The 23,132-nt window shown below is 46.2% G+C and overlaps 1 protein-coding gene across 1 annotated transcript; it reads left to right on the forward strand.

Annotated features, from left to right (window-relative positions):
• Positions 1-2,414: 2,414 nt before the first annotated feature.
• LOC146839537 (beta-crystallin A1-like) lies at positions 2,415-21,419 on the forward strand. The gene is made up of 6 exons (XM_085651594.1): positions 2,415-2,537; positions 9,534-9,603; positions 11,008-11,126; positions 14,836-14,977; positions 20,517-20,659; positions 21,159-21,419. Exons 1-6 carry the CDS (start codon positions 2,485-2,487, stop codon positions 21,304-21,306), a joined length of 675 nt encoding a protein of 224 aa, XP_085507720.1. The 5' UTR covers positions 2,415-2,484; the 3' UTR covers positions 21,307-21,419.
• The last annotated feature ends 1,713 nt before the right edge of the window (positions 21,420-23,132 follow it).

The following is a 23,132-nucleotide window of genomic DNA, read 5'->3' on the forward strand; positions in this document are numbered from 1 at the left end:
GGGCTTGTAGTCACACGCTGTATAAAGGAGAGAACCATGTAATATCTATCGTTTATATAATTGCGGATTACACACACAGTCTTCTAAAGTTTTAATTATTTTCACACGTTTAGGAGTAAAAGTGTCACCACGGCTATATGGGAGAGTCTCAAGTTTGTTCCCCCACCGTTGTGTGAGTGCTTGTGCTGTTGCACCAAGTGGTGTACACATTTCTAATTATAAATACATCACTGGCTGAGAGTGATGAAGACACTGCATCGGAAGCGTTTGTAGTGGTATATAGATCATAGAATTTGGATAACAGGAGGAGAATAATTATGTCTTTGATGACATTAGAATTACGTTTTTTGCTTCTCTTTCAGAAAACGATTCCTCTCTACGATTACTGGAGTGTGAAGTATTGGAGATTTTCCACCTTGCAGCTGAGGTAAACACCCTAGTAGGGGTGAAGATCATAAAGGATAAGGGTTCATACCCTGACGAAGGCCACTGTGACTCGGTTCGGCACGTACACAGGCTGAAACATGTTGGTTTTGCAGTAGGGATATATAGGGGCCTTTACCTCCCCTAAGTATCCCATCTCTTAAGTTGTAATCCTATCAAGAGGACATAATAATAAAGGCATATAGGGCCATATGTAGGTAAATTACATTTACCGATTCTTAAATACCGAATTTTACCGATTCGGTATTTATGAATCGGTAAATGTAATGTAGGTAAAATATTACCGAATCGGTAAGTGTCGGTATTTAAGAATCGGTAAATACCGAATCGGTAATGGGGGAGGCATCATCATGGGTGGCAGGGTGTCACATTGACACCCTGTTGCACCCCTGATTCGTCCATGTGTGCACATGTGGCGCACATACATGCCCTAAGGGCATGTATGTCTGCCACATTGCACACTTCAAAGTGCACAAAAATGCTTTTTTACAGCTATTCGTCATTTACCATCAACTTTTAGTTGGTGGTAAATAACGAATCCCCACACCAACGACACACTCCCCCTACATATCATTTCAGGATTCGGTATTTACCGAATCGGTAAAATTACCGATTCAGTAAATTACCGAATCCTGAAATGTGCCCCCTACATACCAAAAGCCTAAATACCGGTCGGTAACGGGATATTTACCGAAAATCGGCCGTTACCGACCGGTATTAGGCTTCCTACATATGGCCCATAGTGATTATCCCCTTAGGTAGTTTTAACTATCTCTATCTGCACGTTTTGGTGCCTCCTTGAGGGAATATTCTTTCCTCTGTTTTCACAATTTTTTCGCCTTTTCTTTTCCTCCCTCACCACTCATCTTCATACTCCAAAAAATCGCGCTCCGTCCAGTGCGTTGTTCTGAACCTGGACGTTTGATGCGGCCCTATGATGAAGCATGACACTGCAAAGTGTGTGAGGGCAGTATTAAGAAAAGCAATGTCTTTTCTTCTTTCCTCTTACGTCGTTTGCTAAGTTGTCTAGCCATCTCGAGGGAGGGCTTCACAATTATAAAACTATTTCCCCCTCCATCTCAGGTGGGCATTATTTTGTTGTTTCTAGTCCTTCTCTTCGGAGTGAGTTATCTGTATGATAGACATGCCATGTTCTGTGCCCTCTTTGGTGGGTAGATGGTCAGTCCTGTGACCCGTGTGCAGTGTTAGAGTGGTAGGCACGTCCTGTGCCCTCTCTGGGTGGGTGGATGGTCGGTCCTGTGCCCTGTGTGCAGCGTTTGGGTGATGGGCATGCCATGTTCTGTGCCCTCTCTGGGTCGGTGGATGGTGAGTCCTGTGCAAGTGTTTGGGTGATAGGCACGTTCTATGCCCTCCCTGGGTGAGTGAATGGTGCCTCCTGTGCCCTGTGTGCAGTGTTTGGGTGATAGACACATCTTGTGCCCTCCCTGGGTGAGTGAATGGTGCCTCCTGTGCCCTGTGTGCAGTGTTTGGGTGAGGGACACGCCCTGTGCCCTCTCTGGATGGTAGTCAGTCATGTGCCCCATTAGCAGTGTTTGGATGAATGGCGCGCCTCTGTTCTCGTTCTGGGTGTAGTGTTTGGTGCATTGCTTTCTCTTCGCAGTGTGTGGTTTGTTTTCTGCCCCCCAGGGGCAGGTGAATTCTTTGTCCTTTCTCTTCCCCACGTGCCTGCTGCTGGTAGCTTCTCCCAAATCCGTGTATTATGCGACTTTCGCTGATGCTCGCCTCCCTCTGTGCCCCTCTGCGCCCTGACGCCCGCCCTGGGCGCTGGCCTCTCCTCCCTTTGTGTGTGCCGGACCCAGAACTGCTGAGCCTTCTGTTTCTAACCAATGGATGCGGTCTCGCTGCCCTCCCAGCCCCGGCCCTCTGCCCTGGCCTCTCTTCCCTCCGTGTGCCCCGGGCCCTGAACTGCTGAGCGCACTCCTCCCTGGAAGGGGCTGTCTCTCCTGCCCCTCGCCTGTCCCTTTAAAGAGGCCCTCTCTATATAAAGCCCCAGCCAACAGGTCCTGTGATCCTCGCTGCATGAGTACCTCTCTCGCCAGACCCCTGAAGCGCTCCAGGGCTACTCCGCTAAGGTAAGGGGGCGCTGCAGCTCACCTGGGGGCGGGGGGGAGGTTCACCACCTCTAGGCGCTAGACCACCGAGGAGCAAGACGGTGGAGCTCACTGGCCAACACCCTCTGAACAATTAAAACCATCCTTGCTTTTCAGTCAGTGCTTGACACTTACGATGGAGACTCGTCCAGACATACGACTCATCAGCCCAGCGCCTAGAAAGGACACTAGCTGTACTAAGAGCTAGAAAAATGACATCACAGGACACCGTGAGACTGGCACGGATATACGGGGCTCAGATAACAAGACAGCAATGCGCCTATAGGTTCTGAAGGGCTGAGAGGACAGGCTCGGCCTGTGATGGCCAGAACATAGTGCTCAGGGGGACTGGCAGTGCCATCTACTTTAGGGCATAAGGGGGCTCGGTGAACTGACACAGCCATTCGCCTGTAGGACAGGATGCAGAGAAGTCACTCACCTGTAGGAAATGGGTGCTCAATAGACTCGAAACAGTAATTCTTTCTGACACAGAGCTACAGAGCCTTTCATCTCTAATACTGGGTGATACAGGGATACAGAGCCTTTCACTTCCATCACTGGGTGGTACAGGAATACAGAGCCTTTCACCTCTAATTCTAGGTGATACAGGGATACAGAGCCTTTCACTTCTATCACTGGGTGGTACAGGAATACAGAGCCTTTCACCTCTAATTCTAGGTGATACAGGGATACAGAGCCTTTCACTTCTATGACTGGGTGGTACAGGAATACAGAGCATTTCACCTCTAGTACTGGGTGATACAGGGATACAGAGCCTTTCACTGCTATCACTGGGTGGTACAGGAATACAGAGCCTTTCACCTCTAATACTGGGTGATACAGGAATACAGAGCCTTTTACCTCTATCACTGGGTGATACAGGAATACAGAGCTTTTCATATCCAGCACTGGATGGTACAGGAATAGAGAGCCCTCACCTCCGGCACTGGGTGATACAGGGATACAGAGCCTTTTACCTCCAGCACTGGGTGGTACAGGGATACAGAGCCTTTCACCTGTAAAACGGAGTGATACAGGAACAAAGAGCCTTTCACCACAGGCACTGGGTGGTACAGGAATACAGAGCCTTTCACCTCTGGCACTGGTTGGTACAGGGATATAGAGACTTTCACCTCTAGGACTGGGTGGTACAGGAACACAGAGCCTTTCACCGCTAGCAGTGGATGTTACAGGGATACAGAGACTGTCACCTCTATCACTGGGTGTTTGTTACAGGGATACAGAGTCTTTCATCTTTTACCTCCAGCATTGGGTAGTACAGGGATAGACAACCTTTCTGCTCCAGCACTGGGTGATACAGGAATACAGAGACTTTCCCTTCCAGCACTGGGTGATACAGGAATACAGAACCTTTCACCTTCAGCACTGGGTAATACAGGAATACAGAGCCTTTCACATCCAGCACTTGGTGGTACAGGAATAGAGAGCCTTTCACCTCAGGCACTGGGAGGTACATGGATACAGAGCATTTCACCTCCAGCGCTGGGTGATACAGGAATACAGAGCCTTTCCCTTCCAGCACTGGGTGATACACGAATACAGAACCTTTCACTTCCAGCACTGGGTAATACAGGAATACAGAACCTTTCACATCCAGCACTGGGTGGTACAGGGATACAGAGCCTTTCACCTCCAGCGCTGGGTGATATAGGAATACAGAGCCTTTTACCTCCAGCACTGGGTGGTACAGGAATAGAGAGCCTTTCACCTCGGCACTGGGTGGTACAGTAATACAGAGCATTTCACCTCTATCACTGGGTGGTAAAGGAATAGAGAACCTTTCACATCTTGCTCTGGGTGGTACAGGAATGTCGAGCATTTCTTCTCTAAAACTGAGTTGATACAGGAATACAGAGCCTTTCCCCTCCAGCATTGGGTAGTAAAGGAATAGAGAGCCTTCACCTCCGGTGATACATGAATGCAGACCCGTTCATCTCCAGCACTGGGTGTTACAGGGATACAGAGCCTTTCACCTCCAGCACTGGGTGATACATGGATACCGAGCCTATCACCTCAAACATGGGGTGACTGAGGGGATTAACGGAGGGGTACAACCCCTATCACCTATAGAACCGGATGGCTCAGGGGATTAACAGAGGGGTGCGGAGCCGATCACCTATAGAACCCGATGGCTCAGGGATGCACAGAATGGTGCTGAGCCTGTGACCTCTAGGACCCGGATGGCTCAGGGGATTAACAAGGACACAGACCATCAGACAATATCACCTTTATGAGCCGGATGGCTCAGAAGATTAACAGAAGGGTACTGACCCTATCACCTATAGAACCAGATGGCTCTGGGGATTAACAGAAGGTTACTGACCCTATCACCTATAGAACCGGATGGCTCTGGGGATTAACAGAGACGTACTGACCCTATCACCTATAGAACCAGATGGCTCTGGGGATTAACAGAGGGTTACTGACCCTATCACCTATAGAACCGGATGGCTCTGGGGATTAACAAGGATACAGACCATCAGACAATATCACCTTTATAAACCGGATGGCTCAGAAGATTAACAGAAGGGTACTGACCCCATCACCTATAGAACCAGATGGCTCTGGGGATTAACAGAGGTTTACTGACCCTATCACCTATAGAACCGGATGGCTCTGGGGGTTAACAGAGACATACTGACCCTATCACCTATAGAACCAGATGGCTCTGGGGATTAACAGAGACGTACTGACCCTATCACCTATAGAACCAGATGGCTCTGGGGAATAACAGAGGGTTACTGACCCTATCACCTATAGAACCAGATGGCTCTGGGGATTAACAGAGGGTTACTGACCCTATCACCTATAGAACCAGATGGCTCTGGGGATTAACAGAGGGTTACTTACCCTATCACCTATAGAACCGGATGGCTCTGGGGGTTAACAGAGACGTACTGACCCTATCACCTATAGAACCAGATGGCTCTGGGGATTAACAGAGACGTACTGACCCTATCACCTATAGAACCAGATGGCACTGGGGATTAACAGAGTGTTACTGACCCGATCACCTATAGAACCGGATGGCTCTGGGGATTAACAGAGACGTACTGACCCTATCAGCTATAGAACCAGATGGCTCTGGGGATTAACAGAGGGGTACTGACCCTATCACCCATAGGACCGTATAGCCCTGGAGATTAATACAAGGGTACTTACGCTATCACATCTAGGATTGGGTAGCCCAGGGGCTTACCGAAGGGTACAGACCCTATCTGCTAGAGGTCCGCATGGCTCAGGAGATTTACAGTGATACAGGCCCTATAACACCCTCTGCTCGTGGGATTAATTGAGGGGTACTGATCCTCTCACATATAGGTCCTGACGGCTTAGTGGCTTACAGAGGGGTACGAACCCTATCCACATATAGGACCGGATGGCTCAGGGGTTACAGAGGGGTACTGACCCTGCCCCTCTGGAATGGACTGGCTGTCGTTACCGACACTGGGATCTTTTGAGAAGATCTGGGGCTCCATAAATAAACATTGCCACGTGAGATCGCACCAAAGCCTGAGGGGGGGAGAGGGGGCTCTTGAACACAGGCTTGTAGCCCTAGTGGGACGTGTCTTTATTCTGGGGTCAAGGGGTTCCCAAGGGGGCATGTGAATGTGTGTGTGGGAATCAACAAGAAAGAAGGGGGGGGCCAAAAGGGCTTTTGGTAAGGTCCAGCTAAGTGTGCCCAAAATATGCAAATAACAAGTGACAAAGCTGTTCCTAAAGGGGATGGGAAAGGATGTACCATGTAGGAAGGTATCTGTTATGGATATTGGAGCCCTCACACAGCCATCGGGATATTGTGAATCACATACCCTTCAGGATGTAATGTAACATCATCGGGCTGCTCCTACGTCGAGTCGGCTGGTGCAATACCCGATGGGCTCTTATTTAGAGAGCACTCTTGTGGAGATCTTTTATATCCAAGATAGCCGGTGGTTCAAATGGAATAGTGGGGCTTGATAATAATGTGGATGAATGTTAAAAAGGGGAGGGAGTACTATCTCAACAGTTTTATTACGATGTCTCCTCACCTGATTAAAAACATGAGGTGAAGTGATAGTAACTCAGGTCTATGTTCTGGGTTATCTACACTGCCTCGTCATGGTCAACATGTTTCTCACTATAACTGAGCTATACTCAAGTGATTCATCAGGACCTAGAAATTCTATCTACAGGTCTATCCAAGAAGATTATGTGATAGACAACAAGCGTTTATGTATATAACTGGTATTGTTACCTGCGGCTCGGTCTACCTGTATGGAGAATGGGAGACCAAAATCGTTAAGGAACGCTCATTCACAAAACAGTTATCGTACATGGTGCGGGTGGAACGTGCATTTACAATGAAGGTGCACATTCTGTGTAGGGGGGGGGGATTAAAAACACACAAAAGCCACATGAAGTGATCACTCTAAAGGTGTTTCAACAGCAGTAGTTGGACTTACCCTATATACTCCATAGGATAAACCACTGCAGTCCCTGGTAGGCTGCGCAAGGAGTTCCTTGCGTTCTGTATTGGTGTATGGGGGCAGTGTTTAAAAACAGGTTAAATAAATGCAATACTCCAGGGTCATTAACACCCCTTCTCTTGGATCCACACCAGTAATATATTGCAATTATAATGGGGATCAATGGCTGTGAATAGAGCTAGGAAGTGCCAGGAGAACAACTGCTCTCAGTAATGGTCAGTCAGTAAGAAAACGCGTTGCATGAAATAAATAGTAATGAAAATCTCACGCATTCTAACCCCACATGGGCGGTGACGCACATCCGCTTTAAACACACACGAGACCGCTGAACCCCACCCCCCAGTCCTGGTAGTGCGGGGTAGGTCTACGAGCGACACGGACTCGGCGTGTCAGTAAGTAAAACCTCATGTCTCTTTACATGTTTTAGCTCTACCATGCATATTTATAACCACATAGCGATGCCACGCCGAGTTACTTGACTATCGGTTCATCTAGTTTGAGACCTGCTTTCCACCTACACATACGGGAACACATAGACCCACACAAAATATTGTAAGGAGCATTTATCTATGAGACACGCTTTCTTGTCCTGTTTTCCGCTCTGCGTGAGATTTTCATTACTATTTATTTCATGCAACGCGTTTTCTTACTGACTGACCATTACTGAGAGCAGTTGTTCTCCTGGCACTTCCTAGCTCTATTCACAGCCATTGATCCCCATTATAATTGCAATATATTACTGGTGTGGATCCAAGAGAAGGGGTGTTAATGACCCTGGAGTATTGCATTTATTTAACCTGTTTTTAAACACTGTGGCATCCAAGAGAAGGGGTGTTAATGACCCTGGAGTATTGCATTTATCTAACCTGTTTTTAAACACTGCCCCCATACACCAATACAGAACGCAAGGAACTCCTTGCGCAGCCTACCAGGGACTGTAGTGGTTTATCCTATGGAGTATATAGGGTAAGTCCAACTACTGCTGTTGAAACACCTTTAGAGTGATCACTTCACGAGGCTTTTGTGTGTTTTTAATCACAGAATGTGCACCTTCATTGTGAATGCACGTTCCACCCGCACCATGTACGATAACTGTTTTGTGAATGAGCGTTCCTTAACGATTTTGGTCTCCCATTCTCCATACAGGTAGACCGAGCCGCAGGTAACAATACCAGTTATATACATAAACGCTTGTTGTCTATCACATAATCTTCTTGGATAGACCTGTAGATAGAATTTCTAGGTCCTGATGAATCACTTGAGTATAGCTCAGTTATAGTGAGAAACATGTTGACCATGACGAGGCAGTGTAGATAACCCAGAACATAGACCTGAGTTACTATCACTTCACCTCATGTTTTTAATCAGGTGAGGAGACATAGTAATAAAACTGTTGAGATAGTACTCCCTCCCCTTTTTAACATTCATCCACATTATTATCAAGCCCCACTATTCCATTTGAACCACCGGCTATCTTGGATATAAAAGATCTCCACAAGAGTGCTCTCTAAATAAGAGCCCATCGGGTATTGCACCAGCCGACTCGACGTAGGAGCAACCCGATGATGTTACATTACATCCTGAAGGGTATGTGATTCACAATATCCCGATGGCTGTGTGAGGGCTCCAATATCCATAACAGATACCTTCCTACATGGTACATCCTTTCCCATCCCCTTTAGGAACAGCTTTGTCACTTGTTATTTGCAATGTGTGTGTGGGACCATAACAAAGTCTGACGTGTAGAAAGAGGAAAACGCCTCTCTGAATTGTTTCTGTGCAGGACGGTGCCCCTTCCTGCACATAACCAATCCTGCCTGCAACCAAGGCACTCTTGCACCATGGTGCAGGGATGCCTACGTTGGCCCTAGGCAGCTCATTGTGCACCAGTGCAAGGGGGGGACAGGTATGCACCGTATTTCATAAATAGGGAGCATACCTGCCCTTTCACATTGGCATAGGGCAGCATGGCAAGAAGACTTGTGGCGCGGCCCTACGCCAGTGGCTCATAAATGAGGCCCAAGATGTATAAATTGAGGCACAGATTTTGCATCAGGGTTGCGTCCCTCTTTTGGCACAACCCCCCACGCATAATCTCATTTCTTAAATGTTGTAATTCGCTCAAATGTACTCATGATAGACCTTCTAAACATAAGTTTGAGGTCTTAAGATCGGATGTCACTTCTTGTGATTTCACGTCCTGCGAGGTCATGGGTTGTGATGCCACTTCCTGTGATACCACGTGTGATGTCACCCAATTTGATATCACGTGCGATGATGTCTCTTGCATACTGCCTAACTTGACCGGTCCCCCCACTTCTTTTTTTAGGCCTTGTGCCCTGAATAGGGAAAACTGAACCTTTCATCCTTTCAAGGTCGATAACCGGAGGACTATGTAGTAACACATCATTCACACGCCACGAGTTTGTGTTGTGCACTCCGGCACCTTTAGAGTAATATTAACCCCGTGATCCTCTGCTTTCCACAGACAGTCAAAGATGCTCCGAACAAGAACCTCTCAGCCGGACCTGACCATGGGCTTCGCCCCCTTCTGGAAGGTACGAACGTCAGGGCGGGGGGTGGGGGGGCATGAAACCACACAGGGGCGCTGCTGGCTGCTCAGGATGCCGGAGGAGGAGGCTGCCCAGGGCAGACAGAATAGTTCACAACAAATGAAAAGATTCTGTTACGAAAGAGGCCACTGGTGGAATGGGCATTGGGACCGGCCACTCCCTGCGTTAGAAGGGCAGAGCAGGTTGATGCGCCGGCTGCGGAGATGCATTCCTAGCAATCAGGGTCCAGGTTCCAACACCCCCAAAAAATATTTCAGTGGCTTCATGCATCGACTTCAGAGACCCGTGTTCTGATTTCAGGGGCTGTCTCATCCGTTCATCACCCCCGTGACTGAAGGAATGAGTTGAGTAACAGTAACACAGCCACTATGGTCAGAGCCAGCTTTTGGCAGGGGGAGGGAGGCTGGGCCCATGCCCAGGGCGCCAATCTTCTGAGGGGCGTTTGGAGCTGTATGCATTAAAGTTCCTGTTACTTATTTCCAAATAGTCAGATTAAGCAGCATTTATTTTGCTCACTGCAGGGAGGTCTCTCTACCCAGCCCCCAAGTACCTTCTCTAACGTGACCTCATGTAGATAAGGCGACCAGCTGACTCCATGTCATCAGGGACACAGTATTCCAGTCCAGGGTTTTCTCTACAAGTCATTATCTAGACAACTACTTAGCCCAACTTGGTTCAACTGTAGCGAACCAGAACTACAACTCCCAGAAAGCACCAGTCTATTAAAGGAATGGCCCGGGCTGGATCTTAGTGTTGCTGATAACACGGCACCAGACGATAAACTAATTTCTAGTAAATATGCATTGCAGTCGCTTTCAAAATGTTTTAGCTAAAACTCAAATGTTATTTCCAGCTACATTCCCCGACATTCAGATTTTCTGGAGACGTTTGTGTGAAACTTAAAAGCAGAGCACATCACATCTCCTTCACCAGAACCCTTCTGCTCTCCTGTGGTACACCACATCTCTTACACTAGGGCACACCACAGAGCTTAATTTGAGCCAATGGTTTCCGGTGCTCGGCATTGGCACTTAATTCTTAGCACCTGCGCTTGTGACAGTCTGCCACATGGTGGAGCTGTCTGTCTAATTTGGACATGAGCACATCAATAGCTGTTTATTAACCTAATATACATTAACAGTCATTAATACGTGCCACCCAAGCCATTCCTACAGCTTTGAGTGCCTCGATTAGTATACATTGTCACACTTGTAGAGGTGTGGTGGTTAGTAGTTGTGTAGGTGCTGTCCTTGGCAGGGGCAATACATGGGGCAAGCTGCTGTGTCCTCCTGACAAGGGCCCTGGCACTCATTGCTTTACAAATTAACCCCTGCACTCCTACATCCGGGCACATCCCTTCCGCCTCTAACCATCTCCCTCTCTCCTCAGATCCTGGTCTGGGAACAGGAAGACTTCCAGGGAAACTGCCAGGAGTTCACCTCCGAGTGCCACAACATCCAGGAGCGCGGCTTCACCAACGTGCGCTCGCTGCGCGTGGAGTGCGGAGCGTGAGTGTGGGAAGGGCTGGGGCCGCAGCAGGACTAGCTTTACAATGGGTTTCAAATATATGTATGTTTGTCTTAGAGGAAAATGTAACTTTCACCTTCGTTTTCTGTTACAGGGCAAATTCTCTTCTGACTAAATAGAAATGCACATCATACCGAAAAAAATCAGTGTATATATATGCTGCTCTAAGCAAAATAATTTTAGGACAAAAAAGAGGAATTTTATATTAAAAAGTAGAGCTGGAAAGTCGATAAAATAATTGAAGTAGATGTTTAGTTAAACATAAATTAAAACATTTTGGGTAAAAATTGACACGTCACTAGACGTTATTAAATCAAACCTTTTAGGTAAATAATTGAATGGGCAGTCAAAATATAATATACATAATCTATCACAAACTTATTTTTAATTAAAACGTAATAAAAGTGAGGTTATCAAAAAAACTTAAAAGTATTTTTTTAAAAAGTCGGGGCACTAAAATATATTTTATTACACATGATACAACATTGGGGGGTGGGGGGGAGCCTTTTACTTAAATGTTTTCAAAAACGTGCACGTTGTAGAAACCTGACGGGGGGTTTCCTCTCATAACGCCCTGTTACTGAGAAACAACGAGGAAGGACCTGCAAAATATTCACCTTTTAAGGAAAGAAATGCTCCCATTCCGTTCAAAGAAATACATCTGCGACTAGAAAGAAAATGTAAGAAATGGTGGGAAAAGGACATATTCTGAACGGTGCAGTAGACATGGCTTTCGTCGAGCATGTGCATCAGAACAGGCCCTCATTTTTGCATTCACGTGCCAAAGAAAGCTCAAAATATTTAACATTAAAGGCAGAATCCCTTTGAACTCGGACTGTCGGGCAAAAACGTGTACCTCTCAACGATATTCAACAATCACAGACGTGTCTGGCCCTATTTGAGGTTCACTAGAGTGATCTATTTTACCCAATCCTAGGGGAAAGAGCAGGACGACTCAGCAACTTCCGTGTTATATTTTATTTTTGGAAAACGCAAATTTCTTAACCCCCCGCAGATTTCTTAATTCCCAGCAAATGTACTACGTTGTGCAAAGTCTGCGTATACATTTGGATATTTTCATAATGGCGGCATAGACTGCATATCCTGGCCAGCTAGGCTGAGGCAACTCGTCCCGGAGAGGAAAGAGGGAGCGCCATCTGCTGGCACCGTCTGGGCACTGCTGGGTCTGGGCGATGCGCTGCACATTCACATAATCTTTTCTGCATCTTTTTTAAGTTTTTACAGCAGAGTTTACCTTTTAGCGCTGAGTCAAGTAATAACTGTTTTACTGCATCCTACAGGAGGTGGGCCAGTTTCGCAATTACTTATGAAACGGAAATCATTTTGTGCCCTGCTTTGTTGTTGAATGAGTGCACCGATACATTGTACTCTCCTGCCACCACGTGGTTGAAAAGGGTACTAATGGGAACTCTGCATTTGAGCACAGCTATAGGCACTTTCTACCTGGGAGAACAGATGGCCGGTGAACATGATTTAGTGTGCTTACCTAAAACTCAAATTCAGACACCACAGCCAGGCCAGAAGTATAAAATAAATAGTGGAATACATGATCTGACTTTCACTTCTTGATGTCGTGTTAGGTCTCCCTCCTTATCTTGGGACATTGACCAAGCAGGGCAGGGCTAAGTGGGATGAAAAAACTGGGGGGTCTCTCAAAGGGACGTGACCAATGTAATTAAGGGCGTGGCTAAAAAACACATAAGCTAAAAATCTGTGATTAGCATAGTGTGCCGCCCGCCTTGTATTTTGCTGTTTCTGTCATTGCATCTAGATATATGATACAACAAGTAACATCATACCTACAACAAGTCAGGACTTTTGGCTTTGTCGATGATTGTTAATTGCATATGATAAATAAGCAGCAACTATGGCTTGAATATTATTGAAAATTATTGAAAAAGCTTCCACTTAAAGCCCTGGTGACCCCACGACAATGTTGCTGCTCCAGAGTTTAAAAAAGAGAAGGGAAATCCAGAGAGAAAAGGACTCTCTTTAAAGGATTTCCCTTTCCCTACAAGGCTCACCGGCATGACGTCATGCTGTAACTTCTACACTAGTGAGAAGTGAGAGCAGCGCACATCCATGTGCCTGCTGTCACTGCAGTCTGGGAAAAAACAAGCCGTCTGTGCCAGGGCACAAAACAGAGCCCGATAGAAACCAGTTTCGAGGCCCACCCCTTAAAAAACTGCCGGTGCTCAGACCCTGTGAGACCCGGCCCACTTAAAGCCCTGAAGCAGGGTGATATTCTCACAATGTAGTGCTGGGATGCTTTTTAAGTCTGGCTTGATGATAGTAGTTGCTCTACCCTATTGTTAACTATTTTTGGAAATATACACACATTGGAGTCTGGCTCCTCCTAGAGGATTACTCCATTCACCTCATGCAATAGGCACTTTGATGTATCTTCCAGACCTCTGAAGCACTTGAAATGTAGGAGGGACTATTTATATCTCAAACATACACTGACCCCCCCCCCCCTCCCCCCTACATTACATTCTACACCTGTGTACAGGAACAACATTTGTTTGGTCTTCTTAATACATCAAGATTTTTTATATTGTTTTAGTCAGGGATTAAAATACAAGTCAGAACTATTGGCTTTGAAAATGCTTGCTCTGCTCAGTGGGCAGAGGGAGGGTTGTTTTGTTCTGATGGAGAGAGCTGTCTGTCATGGCGGAGGGAAGTCCTCATAGTGTGGCGCATTTGCACCTTATTTTTCAAGGGGTGAGAATTCATAACCCTGAGGTCATGCAGCCTTTTTTTTTTTAGCTCTTAGAAGCCCCACTCAATTAAATTACTATTTTCTAAGATTTTATACTTTACGAGATGGTTTTAAATGGCGTTATGCTAAAAGATACACTCATAATATAACATATATTGAACAAGGCCCAGGCAGGCCGAAGCGCGTCATGGCGGTCATGGTGGCAAAACAGCAATAAACTCAAAACTTGAGCACTTAATTTGTGGTTCGCATCCGTTTGTTCCAGGGGAAGAGGAGTTGCAGCAACGGAGTTTGTGGAATATATATATATGTGAGCAAGGCTCGGAGGAGGCAAAACGTTATGGCTGTCTACTTTAAATAAATTAACTTTGCACTTACTTGAGGTCCGTGTCCTATGTTCGCCAATGTATGGAGGTTTGCTGCAGTCCCAACGCGGTAAAAAAAAATATATATATATATGTATGTATCCAAAACACACGGCTTTACTAAATTATTTTATGGTGTGGTCACTACAGATGGAAGTAACTTCATTAATACATTATTTTATGGTGTGTTGACTTTTGAACATGCCCTATCCTTCTATTGTTTTCTTTTTTCTGCTTTTCTTGTCCACCTTCTCTTGTCTTATATGACATCAATTACTTACTCAGCTCATGTCTGTCTTCTGTTTTCTTTCTACTTGATATGCTTCCCGTTCTTTCTCTTATTTTGTCCTCTCTCCGTCTCTCTCCCTCTCCCCGCTTTCTTTTCTCCTCTCCTTTATGGTTCCTGCTTTCCATTATTCCTACCACGTCTTATTGTCGTCTCTTTCTCGCTTCTCTTTCTTCCTCTCTGTCCTTCGCTACATCGCTGTCTGCTCCCCCCTTCTCTCTTGTTTCCTCACCCTCTTGTCTGAACCCTAATATCTCACGCTTTCCCTCTCTTCCCTCCCATCTCCTTCCCCACAGCTGGGTGGGCTTTGAGCACCACGGCTTCGAGGGGCAGCAGTTCATCCTGGAGCGGGGCGAGTACCCCCGTTGGGACAGCTGGAGCGGAAGTAACGCCTACCACGTGGAGCGCCTCATGTCCTTCCGGCCCGTCTTCTCGGCGGTGAGTACCCAGGACGCTTCCGCCCTCCTGATTTTAGGGTGCTTTCTAGATTGGTCCCTCGAAATGTTCTTGTGTCGCGAAAATCATTAATTATGCAAAGGGAGCTCTTCCAGTGCATCGGCGCCTCCTGCAGGAGAATGTGAGTACTGCAGCTTACTCGACACATAGAAGGGACATGGGCAATGGCACTCTATGAGTGCCCTCTAGTGGACAGGGAGCGGAGCAGTCTTCACAGCTCCTTGTGGAGGGGCGAGGCCTGTGTCACTATTCACGGAGAGGGTGAACTGGTGCTTTTAGCAGCATCTCAGCAGCCTAGAGGGAATAATGTGAGCGGTGCCATGAACAAACCCCCATGGGGATGCCACCGGTTCGTTTTTATCCAGGCTTATGCATTATTTTAATGTCACAGCTGGCATAAACATTTGGAAGTTAATCCTTATCAATACACACTTAAAACAGTAAATATAAGACAAAAACACTTTAAATTAATTGTGCCCCAGAGCTCTCCTAATGATCCCTGACTAATGATTAAACAAAGACAGAAAGGTCATGCTTAAAATGAATACAGACAATTTTTAATAAAGTTCTATTCAAGTGTCATGTCCAGGCCTTTGCAGAATCTTAAAACATGAACACATGGACAGAATTTTCTGTGGAAAAGAAGCCAAACTTAACCCTGGCGGGCATGAATGCTGCAGCTTTCCCAAGACCCTAAGAAGGGGCCTGGCCTGTGCCCGTGCATGAGCACCGTCTACAGGAGCGTGGGAGCACAGCAGCTTGCATGGCTCTGTGTAAAGGGGCGTGGCTTTTGTCACTGCTTGCATGACATCACTCGCATGTGAGCGTGGCGCTACCAGCAGCCCGAGTGTGGCCTGGGCCATGAACAGCCGCCATTGAAAAGAAAAAGACTGAGAACAGCAACTTACACAGCCCTCAATCAGAGCCACGTGGCTTGTGAGCGCTCCCTGCAGGAGAGTGTAAGCACAACACTTTCCACAGTGACTGGCGAGTGGTGTGGCACCATACCACTGAATGAGCGCCCTCTGTCAGAGATCGGGATTACTGCAGCTTCACAGAAAAATGGAAGGGTCCTCCATTTTATGGAAATTACATTTATATAACTCTTAGTACCCCTGACAAGCCACTGACAGTGCAGATTGTGAGAAGGGCAACTTTTACATCCTCAGTGATGGGGCTTGGCCTGTTCCACTGTTCACCCCTTTCCCCAAAAGAGCAGTAAGTCAACGGCAGCTTTAACCACGAGAGTGGGAGAGAGGTTGGGTGTCTTCAGACAACCGGTTTGCACCCATCCAAGAACCGTGAGCCAAAAAAGGTGCTGTTACATCCCGGAGTCAGATTTATGGTCCACGGCTGCCTGTGGCCCTTCCGTAAACTGGCAGCCCTTCTCCTCCATCCAACCTGTATGAGGGCCAGGCATGAGTCCAGGCCTCCAGCTGTTTTAGCAGATAGCCCGGGGTCAAAGAGTTGGGCCCCCAAATTAGTGAAAATGATGAAAGGCTTGTGCTAAGAAGAGGTTCAAGCTGAAACAATAGAGGTTTATATTAATAAAAAGGAATGAAGGCAGGGCAAATTTAATGACCCCCCTGTTTAAGGCTCGTGAGGGGTTAGCAGAACATTTCTGTAACCCTCGAACTACAGAGACACCTGTCCATCCTTAAACTCCGGAGAGGAGAGGATGGTGTGTTACAACCAGAGCTGCTGACTTTGGAACTGGGAAACAACTAGGTTTGAGCCTCAGCGTCGGCTCAGCATCCTGTGATTCTAGGAAAATCACTTCATCTCCCCGTGTCTACAAAACAAAAACGAAAAGATGAATGTGTCCTTGTGTAATGTAACTGGTGCTCATGTAAAGTGCTCCAATACATTCAGATCGAGTCCGCGCTACGTAAAACTGCAGAAAAATGGAGGTTCAGTCCCGATATAGAGTAGAGTCTCGTCAGGGGTGACGCTCACGGTCTTTCCCAATCTCAAGGTCCTCGTTGCAGGGAAGCAGCAAGGATGGCCCTGAGCCTAAGATTCAGGCCAGGATGGACTGAGGGTCTGATTTAGATCTCGTTGGATGGGTAACTCCATCACAACGGTGACGGATATCCGTCCGCCGAAACATAAATCGTATAGGATAAAATGGAATTTATATTTAGGCGGATGCAATATCCAACACCTTTGAGATAGAGTAACATGTCCACTAACATCTAAATCAGGCTCTAACGGCCTGCTTTCGATCTTGGTGGACGGGTTACTCCATGACAACGGTAATGGACATCCTGTCCGCGGAAATATAAATCCCTTAGGACATAATGGGAATTATATTTTGGCGGATGTGATATCTGTCACCGTCATGGCGGAGTAACCCATCCCACAAGATCTAAGTCAGGCCCTTAGTGCTTCCCTACTGGAATGTGGGGGAATATTATGGACTCCATTTCTAGCTTTACTCTCTTATTGATCACCTATAGCTGACTGCTCAATGCTAGACTAATGATAGACCCCGTGCTGTGATTATTTCAGCTCTGGTGGGCTTCAGTCGCCAGGGCTGTGCCTCATGGTTGTACACCTGAAAGTCACTTAAAGGAACTGTTTTTGGGCAATTAGATCTTTATGTGGCACACGCTTCCACCAATCCGGCACTACACAGAGTAAAAGTGGTTCTTAAATTACAAGGCGCTGGTTGTGGGTGTCCCAGGAATGGGTCCAGAAAGGGCCAAGAGCAGGTTTCTCCAATGCTCATGCTCTCTCACGCTTTCAAGGCGCTATATATGGGTGTCTGGGAAATAGGTTTTAGAAAGGACTTAGAACAACCTTCTCCAATGCTCATGCTCTCTCACGCTTTCAAGGCGCTATATATGGGTGTCTGGGAATAGGTTTTAGAAAGGACTTAGTTAGAACAACCTTCTCTGATTCTCATGCTCTCTCACGCTTTCAAGGCGCTATATATGGCTGTCTGGGAATAGGTTTTAGAAAGGACTTAGAACAACCTTCTCTGATTCTCATGCTCTCTCACGCTTTCAAGGCGCTATATATGGCTGTCTGGGAAATAGGTTTTAGAAAGGACTTAGACAACCTTCTCCAATGGTCATGCTCTCTCACGCTGTCAAGGCGCTATATATGGCTGTCTGGGAATAGGTTTTAGAAAGGACTTAGAACCTTCTCCAATGCTCATGCTGTCTCACGCTGTCAAGGCGCTATATATGGGTGTCTGGGGAATAGGTTTTAGAAAGGACTTAGAACCTTCTTCAATGCTCATGCTCTCTAACGCTGTCAAGGCGCTACACATGGGTGTCTGGGGAATAGGTTTTAGAAAGGACTTAGAAGAACCTTTTCCAATGCTCATACTCTCTCACGCTGTCAAGGTGCTATATATGGGTGTCTGGGAATAGGTTTTAGAAAGGACTTAGAACAACCTTCTCTGATTCTCATGCTCTCTCACGCTTTCAAGGCGCTATATATGGCTGTCTGGGAATAGGTTTTAGAAAGGACTTAGAACAACCTTCTCTGATTCTCATGCTCTCTCACGCTGTCAAGGCGCTATATATGGCTGTCTGGGAATAGGTTTTAGAAAGGACTTAGAACAACCTTCTCTGATTCTCATGCTCTCTCACGCTGTCAAGGCGCTATATATGGCTGTCTGGGAATAGGTTTTAGAAAGGACTTAGAACCTTCTCCAATGCTCATGCTGTCTCACGCTGTCAAGGCGCTATATATGGGTGTCTGGGGAATAGGTTTTAGAAAGGACTTAGAACCTTCTTCAATGCTCATGCTCTCTAACGCTGTCAAGGCGCTATACATGGGTGTCTGGGGAATAGGTTTTAGAAAGGACTTAGAAGAACCTTCTCCAATGCTCATACTCTCTCACTCTGTCAAGGTGCTATATATGGCTGTCTGGGAATAGGTTTTATAAAGGACTTAGAACAACCTTCTCCAATGCTCATACTCTCTCACGCTGTCAAGGCGCTATATATGGGTTTCTGGGGAATAGGTTTTAGAAAGGACTTAGAACAACCTTCGCCAATGCTCATACTCTCTCACGCTGTCAAAGCGCTACATATGGGTGTCTGGGAAATAGGTTTTAGAAAGGACTTAGAACCTTCTCCGAAGCTCATACTCTCTCACGCTGTCAAGGTGCTATATATGGGTGTCAGGGCAATAGGTTTTAGAAAGGACTTAGAACAACCTTCTCCAAAACTCATACTCTCTCAGGCTGTCATGGCGCTATATATGGCTGTCTGCGAATAGGCTTTAGAAAGGACTTAGAACAACCTTCTACAATGATCATGCTCTCTCACGCTGTCAAGGCGCTATATATGGGTGTCTGGGCAATAGGTTTTAGAAAGGACTTAGAACAACCTTCTCCAAAGCTCATACTCTCTCAGGCTGTCAAGGTGCTATATATGGGTGTCTGGAATAGGTTTTAGAAAGGACTGAGAACCTTCTCCAAAGCTCATACTCTCTCAGGCTGTCATGGCGCTATATATGGCTGTCTGCGAATAGGCTTTAGAAAGGACTTAGAACAACCTTCTCCAATGATCATGCTCTCTCACGCTGTCAAGGCGCTATATATGGTGTCTGGGGAATAGGTTTTAGAAAGGACTAAGAACAACCTTCTCCAAAGCTCATACTCTCTCACGCTGTCAAGGCGCTTTGTATGGGTGTCTGGGGAATAGGTTTTAGAAAGGACTAAGAACAACCTTCTCCAAAGCTCATACTCTCTCACGCTATCAAGGCGCTATATATGGGTGTCTGGGGAATAGGTTTTAGAAAGGACTTTGAACAACCTTCTCCATTGCTCATTCTCTCTCACGCTGTCAAGGCGCTATATATGGGTGTCTGGGGAATAGGTTTAAGGAAGGACTTAGAAAAACCTTCTCCAATGATCATGCTCTCTCACGCTGTCAAGGCGCTATATATGGTGTCTGGGGAATAGGTTTTAGAAAGGACTTAGAACAACCTTCTCCAATGCTCATACTCTCTCACGCTGTCAAGGTGCTATATATGGGTGTCTGGGAATAGGTTTTAGAAAGGACTGAGAACCTTCTCCAAAGCTCATACTCTCTCAATCAGTCAAGGCGCTATACATGGGTGTCTGGGGAATAGGTTTTAGAAAGGACTTTGAACAACTTCCTCCAATGGTCATGCTCTCTCACCCTGTCATGGCGCTATATATGGGTGTCTAGGGAATAGGTTTTAGAAAGGACTTTGAACAACCTTCTCCAATGCTCATACTCTCTCACGCTGTCAAGGCGCTATATGGGTTTCTGGGGAATAGGTTTTAGAAAGGACTTAGAAAAACCTTCTCCAATGCTCATACTTTCCTCTGCTGTCAAGGTGCTGGTTGTATGTGTCAGGGTGGATGGGTTTCAGAAAGGACCTCGAGCACCCATTTCCAATGCTCATGCTCTCTCATGATGTCATGGTGCCGGTTGTCAAAGTGGGATGCAGGGGCGGGGGTGGGGTGGGTTCACAAAGGACCAAGAGCACCCTTCTCCAGTGTTCATGGTGTTTCCTGCTGTGCCCCTCTTAGAGCCACCGAAGCTCCCACATCAGCATCTACGAGCATGAGAACTTCCTGGGCCGCTCCGTAGATTTTCAAGATGACTACCCCTCCTTGCGGGCCATGGGCTGGCTCAACAACGAGGTCGGATCCATGCGGGTGCAGAGTGGCGCGTGAGTACTGGGGCATCAAAGCTACAGGGGGTGGGGAGAGGTGGGTAAGGATGTATGGGAGGTTTGAACAGATTCAAGTTATTCACAGTGGTGAGTTCTCTGTAGCTCCACCAGTATACCTCTGTGGTCAACACTTTGCAAATAAAGTGACTGATGTCAAACAACACATTCACATCAGCAACAGTAGCACTTATTTGGGGTGAAACAGGGAGTTAAAGTGCTGCTAAACAAATGAAAGCAACATCACTAATGTGAAACAGGAAGTCACTTCCATGGTGTGATCCACAGTAACAAATGACCTTAGCTAGTACTCATCTATATTGTAAAAAAGGAAGTGATGTCAGTGCCATGAAAGAGAAAGTGTTACCATTCACATGGATAAGAAATGAGCTTTACTGTTGTAAAACAGGAAGCGGCATTGCTTCTCTTGATAGTCTCTCCCATACATTGGTTGTGTCACATTGCCATGTCTCACACACGTTCTTTGCTTCCCATGCAGGTGGGTGTGCTATCAGTACCCCGGCTATCGTGGATACCAATACATCATGGAGTGTGACCGGCACAGCGGGCAGTATCAGCGCTGGAAAAACTGGGGCTCTCATGTCCAGAGCCCCCAAATCCAGTCCATCCGCAGGATTCAACAGTAACTTGTGCAATATAGTCTTACATCTGCCAACAAACACACCCTGTCCTGCAGCCCTGACCTCAATCCCCTGTGGCTAAATTATTTGCAGCAATAAATTTGTTTTGTGATCAATGAGACAGTGTGTGGATCATTGTCTCAGAGCGCCATGGAGTGTGACTGCACTGCCAGAGTGAGAAAACCAATAAAGGGTTCTTGCCTAATTCTTTTACCTGATGATGTAACACACACATAGTTCACCAATTGTTACCTCAAGACTTGTGAGGTGAAAGCTTTACATAGCATACATTATTTGTGTATGCCCAATACTGCTAGGCACACCACTGAACACACTTTTCTTTTTTTATTACTTAGGATGTGTCCCATGTCTCTGTCCTGATGAAGACCTGGCCACAATATATAACCAAACGGGTTGAAACGTTGACGTCTACATAATCAAATGCCTAATTGAACATCTTTACAAATGGGCATAACTTTGAGTTAACTGTTTGCCATTCAACATTTACCTTGCTATAGTTATCAGCAAGCTCTTGTGTGTTTTTGTCATTCAATATTTTTTGTATTATATCACATTTACGAGCACTGCACTGTCAGAACTCACCTCAAGGAACACCCTTATGTTATACATTGACATGTCCTGTTTATGAATATAGGTTCTATTTGAAAATTGGCGTGCTCTTTTCCCATTTCCCAATATTTGGTCACAAAGAGGACTATCCTAGCCTCTTTTCCAGTAATAATCACTGTACAAAATTATTTCCCAAAAGAATCATGATAAATATAGAATGAGGAACCAGAGCAAACCATTAAATATGAGACTTAATGTATTTGTGCAAGGATGCGCCTGGGAAGATTCCCTAGAACCAATAAATTGCATTTTTTGGATACATTTTGGTTTTGACAAAAGTAGTACAAATAAATAAAAATTACATGAATAACAACAAAGCTCCCTATACTCAATCTCATTACCCCCGCCATTCTCCAACCGCGGCCCACCGCAAATCCAACCACATTAAATGATAAAGTATCCACCGTTGAGGACAAACCATAGTAATCCTACCATTTACCCCACATTTTAAAGAATTCCTTCAGACATCTCTGGGCAAAATAGTTAAATTCCTCCTGTCTGACACACCAGTCCATGCCAGCACGCCACTGCACCAGATTCGGCAGAGGGTCCGGTTGTTTCCAGGATGGTGCCTTGTCCCTTTTGGCCACTAGGGCTGCTACCCCCGCTAGAGCTCTGTCTCCCCAAAATGATCCATCCTTCCCAACAGTGCCCCCTTCGGAGTCAATTTGATTGATTTGTCCAGGATCACCGCAAGGGCAGTGTTAATCCAGTATCGAACAATCTGTGGGCACAGCCAAACCATATGAAAGAAGTCTGTCATTGGAGATTGGCAGCAGGCACATCTGGGGTCTGACAGGATACCTGCATAACCCAGGCGATGTGGATTCATATAGGTTTGGTGGTGGCAGGGCCGGCTTTAGTGTTGTTGGCGCATGGTGCGACAGTCTATTTTGGTGCCCCCTCCCCCAACCTCCTTCTCCATGAATTCCTTTGCAACCACTCTCCAACAGTACACCTCATCTCTCTATAGCCACTCTCAGACATACATTTCATTTTTTATAGTGCTACTCATAGTTCACTCAGAATCAGTTCTGTGATCTGAATGGTACACGTTCTTTGCAGCAGACACCTTAACCCTCCGCACTACTTTACGATGAGCTAAAACTGCCACTAGATAAAATTCCAATCTCTCACTAGTAGTAACATTAATCATCAGAGTTATCTTGACATTTTTGTAGTTGCCTGAAAACTGCTTGATG

Source organism: Triturus cristatus, chromosome 4_1, assembly GCF_964204655.1.
Source record: "Triturus cristatus chromosome 4_1, aTriCri1.1, whole genome shotgun sequence".
Classification (NCBI taxonomy): domain Eukaryota; kingdom Metazoa; phylum Chordata; class Amphibia; order Caudata; family Salamandridae; genus Triturus; species Triturus cristatus.

Excerpts from the sequence above, each read along its gene's own strand:
- LOC146839537 (XM_085651594.1), top strand. The coding sequence starts at position 2,485 with ATGAGTACCTCTCTCGCCAGACCCCTGAAGCGCTCCAGGGCTACTCCG. Across the intron at positions 11,127-14,835 it reads CTGCGCGTGGAGTGCGGAGC|CTGGGTGGGCTTTGAGCACC; the intron begins GTGAGTGTGGGA and ends CCTTCCCCACAG. Across the intron at positions 14,978-20,516 it reads TCCGGCCCGTCTTCTCGGCG|AGCCACCGAAGCTCCCACAT; the intron begins GTGAGTACCCAG and ends TGCCCCTCTTAG.